At 44.7% G+C, this 20,791-nt stretch overlaps 1 protein-coding gene across 1 annotated transcript in view; it reads left to right on the top strand.

Annotated features, from left to right (window-relative positions):
- Nucleotides 1-9,705, top strand: part of LOC132469824 (TOG array regulator of axonemal microtubules protein 1-like) — a 36,347-nt gene extending 26,642 nt beyond the window's left edge. The window contains exons 12-15 of the mRNA XM_060067907.1: nt 7,912-8,095; nt 8,223-8,442; nt 8,537-8,623; nt 8,894-9,705. Of these exons, the coding sequence (XP_059923890.1) occupies nt 7,912-8,095; nt 8,223-8,442; nt 8,537-8,623; nt 8,894-9,120 (718 nt within the window). The 3' untranslated portion in view covers nt 9,121-9,705. The remainder of the gene's footprint in view (nt 1-7,911; nt 8,096-8,222; nt 8,443-8,536; nt 8,624-8,893) is intronic.
- Nucleotides 9,706-20,791: the final 11,086 nt, after the last annotated feature.

The raw sequence follows: 20,791 nt of genomic DNA on the forward strand, positions 1-20,791 counted from the left end.
TTCGACGCAGGGGGTTTTCCACTCATTGCAATGTAATCCCTCCACGGATGAGGATCCTGAGATCCATCCGGTGTTCTCTGTCATGTTTAGAAACTCTGTGATAGAGACACTTCCCAGCCAAATCAAAGCCAAGCTAGAGGATGTGGTTGGACTGTCTACATCAGGATCTCATAGAGATTTTAATGACCATTTAGTTCATGCAGTGGATGAATATCGTCAGAATAAACAAAGAATACAGGAACAAAGCAAAGAGGTCCAGAGGAAGCTATATCAGCTTCAGCTGGAAGATCTCACAAGGAAGGAAAGAGATAAGAAGAGACAGGCAGGTGTTTTAGAACCAGCTGCTGTAATATCGCAAGCCGCCCAGCAGGGCGCACTTCAAAACCAATATCCACGATTGGCATTTTCTCTCCCAGTACAACTGTCAACTGCCAACTGTCACCTACTCCAACTGTTACACATGTACACATCCATAATTATGGGAACCCCACAAATAAAAATAGACAGAATCAGTACAAAGGGCCCCAAGGACAGTTTAGAAACAATCAACAACCAGGATCCCAAGGACAACGCAGAGGTCCTTTAATATGTTTTGGGTGCAACCAGGAAGGAGATATTAAGAAAGATTGTTTAACTAACCCTTTTCCACCACAGCAAACACAGGGTAACAGCGACCAGGGACAGGCGGGTCCCTTTATGGGTCAGGGATACTAGGGGTGCCCAGAGAATCCACAGGGGGAGGGTCAGCTTGTAGCAATCACAAAACAAGCTGATGAGGAACCAATACTGCAGGTTCTGATAAATTATAGAGGCACGCCAATGATGGCCCACACTGGAGCCACTTACACTTGCGTAGGTCCAAATTATGCCTCTCACCTCCCCATGGCAGGAAAATTCACCAAAACTTTATAATTCTCTGGACACACGCAGTTAATACCTATGACAGCTCCAAGGATGACAATCTGAGAATTCTTATTTTAAGTTGTATATGTGAGCGAATGAGTGAGGAGTGAGTGAGTGAGCAAAAGTTAGAAATAGTTAGCATTGAGTTGAATTAGAGGGGTCAGATGAAGTGATTTGTGAAGAGTGAGACAGAGAAGAGGAAGAGTGTATGGATTGGCAACGAGAAGTGGCGATGAGATTGGAGAAGGCTTTCCGGTTAGAATTTTCTTTGGGGAGATTCATATCTTTCGATGGCCTTTTAAGATTAGTAATCTAGTTTTGGAGTGTGTCCAAAAACAAATAAACCAGAAAGGAAAGGAAAGGATTACTGAAAGTGAAAATGGTTATGGAGATTTGTGAAAGCAAAGGAAGTAGGTAAAGAGAGGTAAAGAGAGGTAAAGAGAGTTAGAGAGAAGGAACGTAAGTAAGTAAAAACCGCCGGTGGGGGCTGGACAGAGAGACAACAGAGAGAAAGAGATTGAATTTGCATTGTGCTGAATAGATCATTTGTGCGCTTGGATGTACTCTGTAATTGGTCCCTGAATGTAACCCATGTCCACTGTTTTAGAAAAAACGTGGAACCACCACTGGGATTGGTGATTCTGTGGTTCTTGGAGACTCTCCATCGCGTTGGAACACCATGTGGTATAGATCATTACATCTTGGTACACAGAGCACTGGTGAGACAACGGGTTGGATCAGAGGGAGAAGGTGTTTGGAGAAGGGAGAGGAATGTAAAGAAAGCAAAAAGGGCGGATGCGGACCGACCCGGAGGTAATAAATCAGTGGAGAGGAGGCTGGGGGTCGGTTTAGCTCAGGAAGTAGAGGGTGTCTTGTAACCGAAAGGCAGAGGTGGAAAGTAACGAATTACATTACTTGCGTTACTGTAATTGAGTAGCTTTTTTGTGTACTTCTACTTTTTTAACTACTTTTTAAAATGTGTAACTTTACTTTTACTTAAAGCTATACTGTACGATGTGAGAGAGCTAGCATGATTTGAAATTAGCTTCTCTTCGGAGTTCCGTTTAACTCCTCCCCCACCCTTCAGGACTCCCTGCCCCAACCCCTCGACACAGAGCCGTGCACGAGCGCTAATGCTGCTTACGGCTTACTTCAACGGCAACCATTGCGTCACTTTTCAGGCCATTCAACTCCCTCAGCTGTCGCCATCGCTGAAAAGCGAATCCAATATTTATTCTCGTTTTTCCTCGAGCATTCTCTTACTTTTTTTTTGTTGCTGCCTTTTCATTTTCTGTCTTTCTTTTTCTTGCCTTTTTAAAAGGATGAACCGGGGCAAGTAACGGTGGCAGTGGTAACTTCTGTTTTTTTTCTTCCATCGTGTTAACGTTGTAGGCTCACTAGGTCTAGTCCACTGTCATGAACTACACCTCGCTTTCTTTGCCCTCCGTGAACGCGCTCAGGCCGGCTCAGGCTCGTACACAGAGGGGAGAGAACGCGCAGGCTTGTGATTGGTTCTTTATATTCGGGTACAATGTCTCTGATTGGTAAGCATTTTAACAGGTTTATAGCAGATACAGAATTCGTTTTTTTTTCGCTTCTTTTTCATTGCCCATAAGTTATTTATTGCTGTCAGGATGTAAAAACCAATTTCAACAACATATTAAAAAGTGCATATCACTGAAAATCGTACAATATGCCTTTAAGTACATTTTCTTTGGAGTAATGTACTTCGGTACATTTTACAGCACAAGCGTTACTGAGTAAAAAAAAATCTCACTGAAACAAAAAAAACGTGTTCTGGTAATGAATTATGGGATGTAAAAAACTGAACGTTGTGCCCCTGCGCGCCGGCAGCTCTAGAATTCTAGCCTAGAACCTAGTTCTTTTATAAAGAGTGTTGGCGCGTACGATCTGTCTCTCACTCAAACGATGATGGCTGACATGGAGGCAGACGATGGAGATTCACCTGCTACTTCAGAGGAGACCAACACGAGCCGTTCATCCTCTAACCTAGTGCACCCCTGGCCCTATCTTGAAAACATGTTCAGCTTCGTGGAGAAACGTGGAGAAAGCTATATCATGCAATGTAAACTATGTGTGCCAAAGAAGTCCAACATATCAGCTTACAAGAATTCAATGTCGAATCTCCGAAAGCACGTTGAGGTAAGTCATGTTTCTCGTGCCTTTCCAGGTTTAAACTGACAACAAGCTAGCCATATCCCGAAAACTGTGTATGGTACTGCTAATACTAATAAGCGAGTGCGAGACATGTTGCAGGTTTTGTGACCAAAATGTTCATTCAGATGCACAAAATATATGGTGTGTACAGATTCAGAAAACATGTCTGCATATTAGGGCTTTGACTTCGAACTTCGTGATTCGAATATAATTCGAATATCAAAAAAATAAATCAAAATTCGAACGAATATTAGGCAGCCCTTAATATTCAAACCTGTTATGGGCAGGCCAAGAGGGAGAGACGTCGGAGAACCCATGCAGTCTATTCATAATATTGTAATGACCATGGAAGAGGCAGTGAATGAAGTATTGATTAGATTTTGATTAGGTTTTTCTATGAAGATGTTCTGTTAAGATGTTAGATGTTTCTGTGGAATGTTTATTGGCGAGTTGAAACTGAAATGAAACCACAGTCAGTGCACAAGCACTTTTTGCTGAATGTAGCACTATGTAGTTTATGTAGCACTTTTTTAAATAAAAAGAAATGTGTTTTGGAAATGATTTTACCGTGAGTAGTCATTTTGCCATTTGGGGCTGCTCCCTTGCATGGGTGAGGCATAAATGCAATTTTGTTGTGTGCAGTGAGCACTGTGTGCTGTGTCACAATGACAATGGGAATTTGCCAGGTGGGCTTTCGATTTCCCAGGTGGGCTTTTGCACATCACAGTAGAGGCAGAAAACACTGATTGTAAAAAAGTAACTTTTTACTTTTACTCAAAGTACATTTAAAATTATTTACTCTTTCCACCTCTGCCGAAAGGTTGCTAGTTGGATCCCCATCTCCTAGCTGAGTGTTGATGTGTCCCTGAGCAAGTTACATGGTGATTACAGGATTTAGGAATAATTATCTAGACTCCAAAACATGAGCAATTAGCGTTAAAAATTGTCTGCAAACCACACTCCACAGGAGTCAGTGGGTTCAATGGCGCCAGGGTAAAGTGACTCATCAAAAGAGGAGCTGACCCAACCCATGGACTCTGCGTGGATAGGTGGATGTTATTTTGGTGCTTGGACCTGACGAGGTCTAGGTGCCAAGATAACAACACAAATAAAATATTTCCTTAGAGATTATGATAAGTAATAGACAATTTATTAAAAGTGATCTTATAATTTAGAAAAAACAATCGGCAATATTTAAAAATTAGACCAAATAAGTATGATCAAAAGTTATCCACATTTCTAATTTAGGTTATCCACAATGACAAATGTCATTTAAAATAAATAAGCAAAATAAAATAAGAAAGGATGTGTGTGTGAGCCTGTTCTCGTGTGTGTGTCAGGGCTGCCGAGGTAGGGGAGAATCCTCTCCTACTCAGAGTGATGGAGTACACAAGGGGATACACAAGCACACTTCAGATAAAACAATATGGTTAATTAGTAAATAGAAACAATGTATCAATTCAGTGTTGAATAAACTAGATAAGGACAACGTAGAGGGTTTGGGTTTGGTATAGTAGTGACTCAAAATGTGGAAAACACTAAATGCAATCAATAGGGAGAATAAACGGTTTAATTAGGTCGTCCAATTTAAATAGATAGTGAAGGGCAATCGGGTAGGATTATGAAGAGAATTGTGATTTTAAGTAACGGTTAAGACAGAAGTAAGTCGCCCAATATTGAAAATGCAAGTTTTAATATTGTGATTTTTGTTTTCTTTCACATCTCCCTAGTTCAGGACAATAGGTGGATTGACGCCACATCTGCTGGGAAGGAGTCATACATGCTATGTTGTCAAATTGGATTCGGAAGTAGTGGGTTTACCTTTCAAATGCCACTACTGCTGCTGCAACACTTTAATCATTTTAACTCTGATAAATTACCTTTTGTTTTATAGTTGCCCTGATGTGTATCTTTTACGCACACACACGCTGCATAGGGCAGATGCGGCTGAAGACTCTGTCTCCATCCCTCCACTTTGCGATCTATACCACCATATAGGTGGGGATTGATCGTATCCCAGGTACGGCATCCTGCACTAAGCCAGTATGGAAGGTTGGTTAGCCAACGACGGGTAAGATCCCACCTTGAAGCCCGGGACAACCTAAAACAGGCACAGTCACGATTACTTGGCAGAGTCACTGTGAGCACTGGCTCACTTGAACATGAAGTGACGAACTGCAACCATCATAGGAAAAGCCGGCTGATGAAAGGTGGAGGGGGAACAGGAGTCAGATATGTCAGCTCTGGCAGCCGAGGTGGTCTTGGAACGGGGCATGTCGCGTTTTATTTTATTTTATTTTACCTTTGTGGTATAGAAGCCCACTAACGCATGTACGTTTTTTGGTTTAGTGCATGACTTTGGAACAGCGTGGTTTCAGGCGGCTGATGGTAAACCCACCCATATTGGGCTTTGGTTTTGGACACACTGGTTTCGATTTCCCTTCCCAAAAGATTGGTTTCAGTTTGCTGATGGTTACGGTTAGACGTTTCGACGTTGGTTGCACCAACGGCGTTCTTAGATTTACTTATCATTTAATGCGCATGGTTTTGACCATTGCGCAAGGGGGGAGGTATTGAGGAGAATTAGAAAAAGAATTGAAAACAAGGTTTTTCTTCACCATACTTGCAAACAATGATTGACATCCAGCTAAATGAGTGTTAAATATTTGAAAACAGTGTTCAACAGATGGGTAGAAGCAGTCCCATCAAAAGACCAAAGTGTGGCTACAGTAATCAAGTTTCTGACTAGAGAAGTCATGCCAAGGTTTGGAATTCCGTCACAAATTAGCTCAGGCGATAGGGCAGCGTTTATTCAGAAAAAACTCAAACAAGTGATTTAACATCTGCATGTCAAATAAAGACTAGTCCGTGTCTACATTCCTCAAACCACAAGTTATGGTGGAGAGAGGAATGGGACGCATGAGACAAAGATTAACAAAATTTAATTAGAGTACTAAATTAAAGGACTAATGCACTATGACTGACACTAATGAGTTATCGCATGAAAACTAACAGAATGACGCATCTAACCCCGCATGAAATGCTTACGGGTCGACCCATGCCTTTACCTGTCATTCGAGGGCCTCATAAAGGACCTCCATTAGAACAATTGGAAACTGAATTAAGACGCTATATGGGACAACTAACTGGCATACACAGGCTTATTTTTTCAACAGGAGAAAGACAGAGTTCCAGAGTTGGAGAAGGAGCCACCAAGGGGGGTGGAGCCAGGTGACCAAGTGTACCTAAGGGTGTTCAGGAGAAAGTGGAACGAGCCCAGGAGAGAAGGGCCATACAAAGTCACAAACGCAACACCAACCTGCCATCCAGGTGGAAGGAAGTGCCACATGGTATCATCTCAACCACTGCACAAAAGCCGCTCAACCCAGGGATGAGCATGAGGAGGAGGAGCCAGACGCAGACACACCTGGGGCTGACCAGCTGCCCCAGGACCAGATCCATTTCTAGCCGAGTCAGGAGCGACAGCCAGACAATGATGCTGAAAGTGATCTATGATAGCATCTAGGCTCTCCAGGGAGATGACCCCTAGGGTAACTGGCATAGATGAGTCAAATGATTGGGAGTGGAAGCTCTATGGAAAAGTGCTTCAGAGCGAACCTGAAGAGGAGAGTGGACTGTGATATATCAAACACCAGGTGGAGGCTCACACGATGTGCTAGTAACCTCTCCATGTGAGCCGGCCTCGTGATCTACAAGGCTTGATTTCAGCCAACAGGAGCAACATCTATCACAATGTCCAAAACCCCCCACTCGTATCCTGCGCACCAATACATGAAGATCACCTGAGCCATTCAAATCCGTGCAAGCATGCAGACAATCTCAAATTCCTAAAAACTGTATGATGAAACATTAGTTTTTGAGTATAATATTATGTCAATTTGTTGTATAATATTGGGTCACACATTTTTTTAATGTATAATATTGGGTCACACATTTTTTAAATGTATAATATGATGTCACATATTTTTGAAATGCCAATTTTCAATGCATGCTGAATGATTATTGATCATTATGCTGTTTATGATTATTATGTAGGTATTCTAGATACACATTTGATATAGTTGCATGATGAATATAGAATATTGTGTTATTATGATTAGAAATGTTTTATGATTACATATGAACAACTTGTAGGGATTAGAGTGTTAATAATACGCTGCATTTGGTAAATCTTTTTGGCCTAAAATCAGGTTGAAATCCCTGTCGAAGCTCTGAGGTTTTTACCGATGACCAGATGTGGTGTCAATTTGGCAAGGGCTTAGCAGCATATAGGCTTAGCAATAATTCGAGTAATTTGTTGGAACCTTATCGGCCCCAACAAGGGGAGATATGTGGGAGAAATGAACCATTACTTTTATATTAACTATGAGTATAATCAGGCCTATATACATCAGGCATAAACATTAATGGTGGAAAAGTAGAGAAACCACACCTGGACCCAGAATAATGGCCTGATAAGGCACCAAGGACTTTGGGGCCCAGGCTACTGTCATCCTCCCATTTTTAGATTAACTACAGGAGATGAGCACATACGTAAGGGAATGTAAGGCCATTTTGAACATATACCAGGCCGGTCATATATTACATGCATGACAGCTCAGTTGGTGTGGATAAGAGGGACTGGGATCGGAGCCCCAGTCAGTGTGTCTTTTGCAAAACCACATGCTCGGCTCTGTTGTACCTATTTTGTGGGTAACAATAAAGTTTCTGTCATTACTTTTTCCGGACTCCCCGATTTCTATTGCTCATAGCTAGTTGAAGTAAATTAGATAAGTCGTTGACAAAAATTGCAACTACGGTACCCTCCAGGGAGCCCAACAGCAAGTACAGCTCCAAACCTCAGGGGCCCATCATGGAAGACAAGGCTGAGTACATCAGGCAGCTCACCGCTCTGCTGGAGTCCAAGGACTTCAGGGAGCGCATCAAAGGCCTCGACCAGCTGGTGGCCGACTGCCAGCACAACCCCAGCATGGTCATCCGCAGCCTGTTCCCGGTCCGTAAAACCCCCCACCGCTCGTAAACGCCCACTACCTCACACTCGCCCTTATCCCCTCTCCTGGTTGGACTCCCTCCTGTCCCCTTTTTGTTCACCTGTTCCCCGTTTCTCCCCGCTCCCCCAGGTGTTTGACCTCTTCAGAGACCGCCTGCTGAAGTCCAACCGTAAGGTGAACCTGTACGCCCTTGAGGCCCTGCAGGGGATGGTGCGCCTGCTGAAGGACAACCTGTCCGGGGTGCTCAACCACCTGGTGCCCGCCATCGTGGACAACCACCTCAACTCCAAGAACCGCGCTGTGTACTCGGCCGCCACAGGGGCCCTCTGCGAGCTGGTGCTGAACCTCGGTGAGGGCCCGGTGGGGAGCTGTCCAGAACACGGTCCGGTCTGACCACGGCGTTGTCCTTGTAACTCATGTGTTCGTCCCTTGCCCCTCTCCAGACAACAGCCTCCTCCTGGAGCCGTTCTGCTTCAAGGCACGGGTTCTTAGCGGCCAAGCAAAGGTGGATCTGATCGAGAAGGTTGCAGGTTTGTTAATGGCTAAAATGTTTCTTTGTTTTGTTTTTTGCAATGATCAGCACCAAACATACGTATACCATTGAGTGGCCAATCAAGAGGCATCTGATCTGCTCTGCTCTGCCGCCTTCATCTCCGTCGTCTCTTCCTATTACTCGGTCTCCTCCTCTCCTCTGTCTCCTCCTGTCTCCCATTATTTTGTCTCTTCCTTGGTTTCCACCTCCTTCTCTTCCTGTCTCCTCCCCTCCCCCTTTCCCTCCGTCTCCTCCTCCCCCCCCCCAGAGCTGGTGATGGAGCTGTACCCCCGCCGGCCCCAGCTGGTGGAGCAGAAGGCGCTGCCCCTGCTGTGGGGCCTGCTGGGCCCGTCCAGCGCCAGCGTGCACCGGGCGACTACCAGCCTGTGCCGAGCCCTCCACCATCAGATGGGGCCCGGCCTGCGGCAGAGCGCCGCCTCCCAGCCCCCGAGCGTCGGCAGGGACCTCAACCAGCTGCTGAGAACCATGTCCTGAATAAAAAATGACCTAAGGACGGGAACGAGAAGACTCACTGCTCTCTTTGCACTTTTACAGGTAGCTTGTGTTGCACTTTAACAGGTAAAATTTTCCATTACAATTAGGGCATTTTATCCAAAGCGACTTACATCGGATAATACACACATTGACACACCGACGGCAGAGTCAACCATGCAAGGTGACCGCCAGCTCGTCGGGAGCAGTTAGGGTTAAGTGTCTTGCTCCGGGACACGTCAACACTCAGCTAGGAGGAGCTGGGGATCGAACTAGCAACCTATTACAATACAACTGCTCTACCTCCTGAGCTAAGCCGATCCGAACAGGTAGCCTCTCAAAGCCTGTTATCAAAGCCTGGGGCCTCATTGATCAACCGTACTTACGCACAGATTTGTGCGTAAGGAGGGCGTAGGATCATTGCCACGCAAAGTATGGAATTTACCAAAATGTACGAACAGAATCTAGTGGTAGAATAGCGATGTTACAAGTGCAAAGCAAAGCATTTAAGAGTGTCAACGTCTGCATTAAGCAATCGACATCCACATATGTGCCATGTTTACTTTAATTATAAAACATTCAATTACTCCTTTGTCTAATTTTAAACAGAAAAATTACCTGTCAAACCCTATAAAAGACAGCTGTGAGAAATGTTTGAAATCTAGTGCAATGGAGCGCGTCTTCAAAGATTGTACTGATCTGCTTGGAGAGAGCACAGAGTGGCTTCTTAGTAGGTACCACTTCCCAAAGAATGTACTGCTGGATTTGTGTCGTGATTTAGGGCCAATGTTGGCTCGAGACACGAGACTCACAAACGCAATCCCTGTGCATATCCAACTCCTTTCCACCCTGGGATTTTTAGCTACCGGCACATTTCAGCGTGAGGTTGGAGACATATCCGGCACTTCTCAGCCATCGATGAGTAGGACCATGCCGGCGGTATTGGACGCAATTATTTCCCTGGCCCCAAACTACATCCAGTTCCCTTACAGAGATCCCCAACAAGCCGAAATCAAACGGGGCTTTCACGCCATTGCCGGATTCCCAAACATAATTGGAGCCATAGATTGCACCCGCGCAAGAGGGGCACCGTTGAGCGCGAAATAGGCCTGCTGAAAAAGCGATGGCTGTGCCTTTCCAGCAAGGGGGGGACACTGCAGTATCGGCCTGAAAAGGTGTGAAGGATCATCATAGCTTGCTGTGTGCTACACAATTTAGCCATCAGACAGGGGGTCCCTCTGCAGGAACTCCCCAGACCAGACGGTCCTATGCCTGACGCAGTGCCCCTACCACCTCCTAATGCCACTGGCCTTCAGACGAGACAGAGGATCATACAGAGATTTTAGGTAAATCTAGCACAGAAACATAACATTTTTCATTTTGTGTTTTGCAGCATTGGAGGTGGAAAAAAAGCGCAATTGGTCAACGGTTTATGGTTTATTTGCCATTTTATTTGCGCAAGAGGCAATCTGTTCAAGAGACTCATTGATTTGAATTAATACATTGGTCATGTTGGTCAGTTGCTCCTTCAGGTCATTAATGGATTATGTCATTTCCTCTTGGTTTTGCAGCACCGCCTCCGCCAGCACTCTTGGCGCACGGTGCACGGAAGGGACAATGGACGGCTCCCAGGAGCAGTGCATACTTCCGCAATCCACCAGTGCTCAGAGGCCAAGCCTGGTATTGCAGCTGTTTAAGCTGGCTGTGGACGGGGGTCCGTCATTTCATGTGGCCCAGAAGTAGATAACTCCGTTCACTCCAATACAATTGGGGAACAGGATTGTGTATGAAGGTATTATTGTAGCAAAAGTCTTTAGCACCTGTAACTGCAGAATTTGAATGCGTACACTAAAGTCACAGTAAATTTGAAGTCGTATATATTTATTTTGCATGTGTACTCTAAAGTCACAAATGTGTAACAGTACATTTGTAGTCGTAAATATTTTTTATACCATTGTAAACACAAAATAGGGTCTACGAGTGCGCAAATCTGTGTTACAGGTGCACAAATCCTTTTGCTACAAATATTGCAGCGCAGTTGGTGCAAAACACATTCGCACACCCGTGTTTCATAATCTGAGAACATGCCCAAAAAGTGTGCATTCGTAAACCCAAATTTGAACTAATGCATCAGAAGATGCACATCTGTGAAAACTTTCCTCACAAATAAAATGATAAAGAACGCTATGTTAATTCAGCATTTTAATGAGCGAACACAAATCCATTTTACAACTGCTCGAATCTGCTCCTGCAAGTCTCAGCTGTGGTTTTTTTTGCAGGTTGTTTTGCACCACGTCTGGGTGGTAAATGTGTAGCAAAAGTATTCGTATCCGTAGATGCCAGAGCGTCCGTGGGCGGGACAAAATAGTCCCGCCCATAATTTCCTAATCCAATGAAAATCGCCGGCAGGGATGCATTTCTCAAATTACACTGGGACCCACCGCGTGCCAGCCATGGAGCTATAAAGATCGCAGCATACTCAGTGCGGGATACGTTTCTTTCTGGAGAAGTGAAGAGGGCGTCCTGCTGAACGGAGGTGGGTATCCTACATTATGTTAAATGAAATCACTTAGTTCAAGTGAATTCCCCCCAAAGTATTTCATTAACATGCCGCAAATGTCCTTCAATGTATTTTAATGGTCGCCATAACATCAATTCAGAAATGTTAATGCAATACTTTGGGGAGAATTCACTTGAACTAAGTCATTTCATTTAACATAATGTAGGATACCCACCTCCGTTCAGTAGGACGCCCTCTTCACTTCTCCAGAAAGAAACGTACCCGCGCTGAGTATGCTGCGATCTTTATAGCTCCATGGCTGGCACGCGGTGGGTCCCAGTCAGGGACGGCTGGTATAAATGGGCTAACAGGGCTAAGCCCTCCCTACCTTTTACAGTGAAAATGAAAAAAATATTATTAAAAACTTAGAACATATTGTTTTAAATTTTGGTAGAACCTAAAGGAGCAACAGCACCAAAAAGTGACAGAAAAACCCAGGATATATATATCTTCGTTTTTTTCCTGTGAATGGGCTAAATGTATTCAGCCCAAGCGGAGTAGCGTAAGCTTCCATTCAATATTGAATGACAGGTATGGTGACACGCCCCCTTCATATGCTTCCCATTCGGGCTAAAGTCATTCAGCCCAAGCACAGTAGCGTAAGCGGCCATTTTATTGCGATCGACAGGTGTCGTGACACGCCCCCATTTGGGCAAATTTCATTTAGCCCAAGCGCAGTAGCGTAAGCTTCCATTGACGTTTGATTGACAGGTGCCCTGACACGCCCCCTTCATATGCTTCCCATTTGGGCTAAATTAGTTTAGCCATAGACATCTAGCACAGTAGCTAGAGTACAGTGACCTTCGACTAATCACAGCACAGTAGCGCAAGTGCAGTATGGCGGGCGTTAGCATGAAAATGAACGAAGTGGATTATTTACTTTCTAATCGGTTTTCTTTAATGTCTTTGGAGGAAAAATTGGAAGTGAAAAGATTGGGGACACATCAACCAAACCATGTACAGATTTACTGTCAGGAGTGCGGTCAGAATATGGCCGGTAATAGTGCATTTGTAAGCGGGTCAACTACGTTTCGTATCGAAACATTAAAAAAGCTGTCTAAATAACCCAACATGACGTGACAAGTGTGTAGAGATAGTGGCCCCTCTCCAAGCTGCATTTCAGAGACAGGCAGTAACAATAAGGTTCTCTAAGGAATCGGAAATGATCTCATTTAATGTTGCATACAACATTGCCAAAGAGGAGTTGCCATTCTCAATTTAAATCCGAAATTATTCTCATGAAGAGAAATGGATTAAACATCAACCCGACGTATAGCAATGAGATGGCATGTGCACAATTCATTGCAGTAAGCCTAATGGGCGACACCTTAAAGCAAAAGACAGCTGCGGACGTCGGAAACGCCACATAGGCCTACATGTCCTTCATGATTGACGGCGACACAGACGTCTCTACCAAAGAGTGTGATCGTCTACAGCCGCATTTTGCGCAAAGGGAGACCAGTCAACATTTTAATTGTGTAATACTTTAAGCACGCAAAAAGTTTTATTTTGCTTAATGGTTTAGTTCGAAATGTTCAATTTCAGCTCAGTGAAGAACTTTAAACACCTTATTTTTCTTTTTATTTATAATTGTGCTTCAAATAAAGACATGCCTTTCTCTACACCTTAATCTTGTTTAAAAATCATTCACATTATATGAAAGTTATGAACAGAGATATAAAGGTAACCTCATGGCGTCTGGAGCCCTGTGAAGTATTGATAAATGTAATGCATTCTTTAGCCCACCCACCAAAAATCACCACCAGCCGTCACTGGTCCCAGTGTAATTTGAGAAATGCATCCCTGCCGGCGATTTTCATTGGATTAGGAAATTATTGTCGGGACTATTTTGTCCCGCCCACGGACGCTCTGGCATCTACGGATACGAATACTTTTGCTACACATTTACCACCCAGACGTGGTGCAAAACAACCTGCAAAAAAACCCACAGCTGAGACTTGCAGGAGCAGATTCGAGCAGTTGTAAAATGGATTTGTGTTCGCTCATTAAAATGCTGAATTAACATAGCGTTCTTTATCATTTTATTTGTGAGGAAAGTTTTCACGGATGTGCATCTTCTGATGCATTAGTTCAAATTTGGGTTTACGAATGCACACCTTTTGGGCATGTTCTCAGATTATGAAACACGGGTGTGCGAATGTGTTTTTCACCAACTGCGCTGCAATAATTGTAGCAAAAGGATTTGTGCACCTGTAACACAGATTTGCGCACTCGTAGACCCTATTTTGTGTTTACAATGGTATAAAAAATATTTACGACTACAAATGTACTGTTACACATTTGTGACTTTAGAGTACACATGCAAAATAAATATATACGACTTCAAATTTACTGTGACTTTAGTGTACGCATTCAAATTCTGCAGTTACAGGTGCTAAAGACTTTTGCTACAATAATACCTTCATAATTGTGTCTCCGCATAAAATGTCTGGATATCAATCAAAGGCTCATAATTACCTTCATGCCATGTCCTAAAAAAATGTAAGTTTTTTCTTTTCAAAACGCCACCTCAAGCGTTTTATTAGCCGTTATCTCGCTGGGGAAGAGGGGTGTGCAGCTGAAAGGAGTCGTAGTGAAACAAATGGCATCCGAGAGGGCCTAGTTCGGTGCTCCGTTAACGTGTCCGATTTTTGGATTGGTTCATCTGCTGCTCAATAACTCTCACGGTCCTCTGCTTGCGATCATTGTGATTCATCATGTATTGATCCATTTATTCAAAAGATCCAAAGACAAAGAAGCGGTATCATTTTATATTGTTGTTGGACCGGAGTGGGGGGATGGGCACGCATGCGTTCTATATTTCTGCATCCGGTACGTCACGGACTAGGCCACGTGTCTTGGCCCCATAACGCGGAAGCAAATCGCTCCTGTATGTTACCCTGCGCCACTGAGCAGTTTGTACAGGAATGAATGGGCGGCCATGTTCCAGTCCGTGGTCCATCCTTTATTATGTCCATGGGACGGCCCCGGTTCCTCCGACTCCTCCAGCAACAGCACCATGGGACCCACTGTGAAAGAAACTAATTCACATTAATTTCACCGAGTTTAGTATAGAAGGTTTTTGTTTGAGTTTGTACAAGAAACACAGTTAGTTTCTTGTACCTTCTATTTGAATGTTAGGCAGCCCAGCTTGAGCGTCGGTGTCACCGTCCTCAATTATGCCGGACAGAGCTGCGTCGCCAATGATGCTGGCAATTGGGTTGGCCACAGGGCTCCAGAGTGCGACCTAATTTCTTAAGGTACGAGTTAAAATTGAATGAGGTCGCTCCGGTGCTACTTGCACGAGGTGCTACCACAAATCTCTCCCGCGGTTGTGGTTGATAATAAAATCGTACTTTCTGGCTCATTCCTGCGAGTCCACCACTCTTTCTCGCTCCCAGCTGTCTCTGCCTGCCTGTCTGTCTGCACCTTTTACAGTCTATGGTCTGCACACTACACGTGCACAGTCTTGCTTCGCACGCAGAACGCTCAAAAAAGTAAACAAAGCAGATACAATATGAAGCGGTCGATAGTCGATTATTTTAAGAAGAAAAATGTGCCAGAGGAAACAAATGAGGCTGTTGTTGGTGGTGATGGAGAGGGGTTAGCAGAGATAGCGACATGAATCTCAGATTCTTCTTCTGAAGACGACAGTGACAAGTTGGCGAAAAAGGCGGGGGGCAGTGAGGAGAAAAAAAAGAAGTAGTTTTCAAGAACAATGGCTGGTGCAGTTCCCGTGGTTACGATATGAGGGACAAGCCATGGTGTGTGTGTGTGTACTGCAGGACATGTAGCCCGTCCGTTGCAGGCAGGACACATTTTGTAAATTGATCTACACAGTTCAGAGTGCAGTCATAAAAATGACACAATGAAAGCCAAAAGCACAAGACGTGCAGGGGCCGCTGCATCACACGAAGCTCCCAGCCCCTCCCCACCTCATTTAATAGGATTGATGAGAGCAATCGCTCGGCGAAGAATGACAAAATGATCATCAAATTTAACACCGCCTACAACATCGCTAAAGAGGAACTCCCGTTCACAAAATTCAAATCACAGATCATACTAATGAAGAAGAACGGACTGAACGTCAACCCCACATAATCCAACGACACTGCGTGTGCACAATTTGTGGGAGTCATACTGTAGACTTCTCTCCCCAGGAATAGATTATACCTTTCAGCGACGTATGCCTATTGAGTTAGCTGTGAACTTTCTAATTTTGGTTATTATACTATTCAAAGAGCACATGGTAACACACCTCACTGTGGTGGCTTGTTTCCTTCTCACAATGTTTTCATTGGGCTCTAGGATAGTGAGGTAGCACCTCTCCCTCATTCCATCATATGAGAAGGCCTGGCGTTTGGGGAGGTATTTCAGGAGAGCACTATGAAAGTGCTCCAGTGGCCCTGTGCGCAATTAAAAAGAGAAAATGGATAGGACTAATTAAAACATGTTCATTAGTGTCGTGGAAATGAGGCCAGGCCAGTCGACTGACTTCTTTGTTGTGTAGATGCCTTGCAGCCTGGCAGACATGTCCACTTCCCCCATAGTGTATTGCCGTTAACTTGGCCGTTAATATGTGAGAGATAAAGGGCATCTATTGTCACCAGTATGTTTGAATTTGAATAGTGACATGAGACTGGATTCATCGACAATAATCTTCTTTTCACGCCAGTCCTTTACACCGTCATCTTCTGATGACGACGGCGATGTGGTGGTGAGGGTTCACTCAGGCTGATAGCTTTCGTCGGTTTCACCAACTTCAAGGCTACTGGCACTGGTATTGACTATAAAAAAAAAGAGGTTTAATTTCAATGTTAAATTCCACAAATTACAGTAGTTTTATAATTCAATTAGAGACAATCTGCTGTACAAACTTACAAACTGTGCTTGCCCAGAGGGAGGATTCTTGACTGGTGTTGACATCATTGGTGCTGACTGGTGTTCCTCATCTTCTGACGACGAGAAAAAAGCTGCAGCAGATGTCGTCTGAGTCTGAAATGCAATAGGTTCAATAAACATTTTAATAACATCAAACTGACACACGTGAAACATCGTAAAACATTGATAACTGAAGATATACACTCCTTGATATCAAATTCTTATCTTCTTCATCTAACGATGAAGAAGCCCTGCAGCAATACACAAAATAACAACATAAGCTACAACCAGTAATTCCTGAATGCACAACATGCAATATCTAACATAAGTATCTTCAGGAACTTAACCAACCTTGACAACAACAACTATAGTAATCAAGAATTATATTGGACTTACACGAATAATGTTAAACAGCGTAATATCCTCTGTAACAGGAACGTCTGTAATGCTGGCAAACACAATAAGGCAGACTCCTATCTGAGCTGGTTAGCCGTCTGTAATCCAATACTATCCCCTAGTGGCCGCTGGTAAACTCTGCATCCCCCCCAGTCCGGAAAGCTATAAATAGGAATAGGTTAACGGACTCAGTCCTGTATCCAATGGCCCGTCTCGGGCTCGTAGCGCGGCATGGCTGTCCAAGATGGGGCGACGGCGACTGTGATGCTGGAAGCGATACATCCGGGCCGACGCCTGTAGGAACGGGGACATCCCGAGACCAGAGGGTGCCTCACTAGGGGGCTCCGGCGGGGAGGTGTCCAAAGCCGTGTCACGGGGTCCAGCTGCTGCCTGTGGAACAACACCCTGGGGCATCACCGGCCCGGGGTGGACAGGCAGGGGCTGGCGGTCCAGGGTCGCGGGCGGCGTCAACAGGGCAGTTGGCTGCTGTCGGGCGCAGGGGTGGCTGGAGTGTAGCCGCGAAGGAATCGGCGGTTGCGCAAAGTCAGGCGCCCCGACCCGTCATCTCTTACCCGATACTGATGGTGACCCAGCGACTCCACCACGACCCCTGACCTGTCCCACTTGTGTGGACTTGGGCCCTGCTGAGTCTGGAGGAATACTGTCTCACCAAGTACCAATGGGCGGAGCGGCCTCGAGTGAGCCCTCCAAGACTCAGTGGTGCGGGACATCCGGGTCCGAAGGGCGTCCTCCTTCACCCATGCCTGACGCCAGAGCGGCCGGATATGAGGAATCGAGAACTTTTCTAGTCTGTTGACGAACGAAAATGAGTCTCGATGGGGACGACCAAATAAAATCTGCGCCGGTGAGAGGTTGCAGTCGGGGTCAGGTGTGTTGCGCAACTGTATGGCACGCAAAAAGCGATCAGGATCAAGGCCAGTAAAATGGATCAAGCCGATAAAATCTTCCTAATAACTATAAAACTAAAGATCAGACACAATCACTGACTGAAGATTATGCAAGTAAAAAGTATATTTCTCGCTAGAAATGTTATTAGAAACACGTTTAACGGTGAATCGGTCCTAAAATATTGCATTTCCCATTCAGATAATAAAGATTAATAAAGATCATACACATTCACTGACTGAAGATTATGTAAGGAAAATGTACATTTCTCGCTAGAAATGTCATTAGAAACGCGTTTAATGGTGTATCTGTCCTAAAATATTGCATTTCCCATTCAGATAATAAAGATTAATATAGGCTACGTAACAATTTCACCAAATGCTAGGAGAACGTATGCCCCCCTGTTGGTGCTATTCCCCCATTCATTTCGAATGGGGAAGAAAACGTTCGACCACGGGTGTGGACGCCGTGTTCCGGAGCCGCGGGGGATTCTGGGAATTGGGGTTGTCAGTTGACAAAAGGGGCTTTTGTTAACTTGTTTTGTTGTTAGGATTAAGTGGGGTTAATGGGTTCGGGATGTTATGTAGTTGTGTGTTGTTCTATTAACATTTTCATTTTTCGTGTGTTCATTGTTGTCGACACCGTCACCGAGAGTGACGTGACCATCGTTTCTGGCAGCTGTTCCGTGTTGAAGTCTCGTGCAATAAAAACCAACTCTCGTTGTCGAGCGTTCAATAAAAACCAACTCTCGTTGTCGAGCGTGTCCCCCATAGACATCTTATAAGTCCCCCCCCTCAACAAACGTGTTTCCCCCCCTCTACAAACGTGTCCGTCCCCCCCCTCAACAAACGTGTCTCCCCCCCCCCCCCCCACCCTCAACTAACATGTTCCCCCCCCCATACAAACGTGTAATTCAATAGAGTGGCGAAGTCACGCCCCTTCCGGTAGGGCTCATGGGACCTATGAGATCGAAAAATATGAATGGGTGTCAATGGAGAGAAAATAATTATTTTCTGGTCCCGGTCTTTATATGCCCTGGATTACACATATGTTGTTTGTGGATTTAAAGGATAATTTTTCATGCAAAGAGTTCGACCGTTTATTGTGCAATTGTTCAGATAAAGGCTGTAGAGAAAACACAACGAGAAAGACTACACGGCTCGTATGTGACGTCACGCTCCCTGCGACTGGCGTGGAGAAGACCGACAATCTTCCCATCGGCATAACTGAAACTCTGCACGTGCCCCGACTTATAATGGTTTTCACCTCTTTCGATGCTTTTATCCTCCCCTTGGAAAAAGCGGTGAAGTGGGGCAGAGAGATCGCCATCTCTGTGCCGAGTTCCAAGGGCGAGTGTGGTGACGTATATCATATGCGTCGAGAGCAGCGAAGAGCTGTAGTTCACAAAGCGGCCTCACATAAAACCTAAAATTATCAAACTTCTTCACGAACATTTTTAGTTTTCTTTGCATGAAAAATTATCATTTAAATCCACAAACAACATATGTGTAATCCAGGGCATATAAAGACCGGGACCAGAAAATAATTATTTTCTCTCCATTGACACCCATTCATATTTTTCGATCTCATAGGTCCCATGAGCCCTACCGGAAGGGGCGTGACTTCGCCACTCTATTCAATTCAATTCAATTCAATTCAATTTTATTTGTGTAGCCCTTAATCACCATTACAGTCTCAAAGGGCTTAACAGGTCAAATATTTGTGACACCCCCCTTTACCCATGCCCCCACACGGACAAGAAAAAACTCCCTTGAATCAGCAAGGAAGAAATCTTGAGAAGAAACGCAGTGTAGGGGATCCCTTCTTCCAGGGATGGTCAGGAGTGCAATGGGTGCCACAATTGACATACAGGAAAATACATGCACATCATATTAAAATGGTGATGGGGTTCTGGCCGGTTATCCATGAGGAGAGTCCAGGCATCCAGTCCAGTACCCGCAACACGCTAGAACAGACAGAATAGTGAATTAGAACGGAAAAGTACATAGTGGGAATGTATAATGTAATAAGAAAAGCACAAGCAAACAGAGTAGTCTTCACTCTCGCATCAGTTGTTTTCACACTCCAAATGCAAGATTGTAGAGGTGCGTTTTGAGCTTCCCTTTGAATAGCTCCACAGAGTCAGCTTCCCTGATCGCTGATGGCAGCCTATTCCATAAAAAAGGGGCTCGATAGGCAAACGCTCTCTGTCCAGCCGAATTCTTGTTAACCTTCGGCAGTGAAAGAAGGCCAGCTCCCGAAGACCGGAGAGACCGAGAAGGACTATAAGGAATGATCAGGTCCTTCAAGTACGATGGAGATAATCCATGCAAGGCTTTATAGGTTAACAATAGCACCTTAAAGTCTGATCTGAAAGTTATTGGTAGCCAGTGTAGAGAGGCGAGAATAGGTGTAATATAATCAAACTTTCTCGTTCTGGTCAGCAGTCTAGCTGCCGCATTGTGTACCAGCTGTAGACTTTTTGTGGTAGAGTTCGGTAATCCCGAGAACAATGCATTGCAATAGTCCAGTCTTGACGAAACAAATGCATGAATCAGTGTCTCCGCATCCACTGCGGATAACATTGGTCTGATTCTTGCAATGTTTCTCAGATGGAAAAAGGCAATTCTAGTTATACTTCTTATATGTTGGTCAAAGCATAGGTGAGGGTCAAACAGGACACCAAGATTTTTGACGGATGCACTCTGTGGGATGGCGAAGCCATCCAACGACAGAGAGACATCCTCAAACTTTTCCCGGTCCCGCTTCGAGCCGATAATCATCAGCTCTGTCTTCCCAGTATTAAGCTGTAGGAAGTTTTGTGACATCCAGCCCTTCACAGCAGCTAGACAGGACTCAACCCTTTGAATCTGGCCCGAGTCCCCGGAATCTACAGGAATGTAGAGCTGGGTGTCATCCGCATAGCAATGG

Source organism: Gadus macrocephalus, chromosome 2 (assembly GCF_031168955.1).
Source record: "Gadus macrocephalus chromosome 2, ASM3116895v1".
NCBI classification, from domain to species: Eukaryota; Metazoa; Chordata; class Actinopteri; order Gadiformes; family Gadidae; genus Gadus; species Gadus macrocephalus.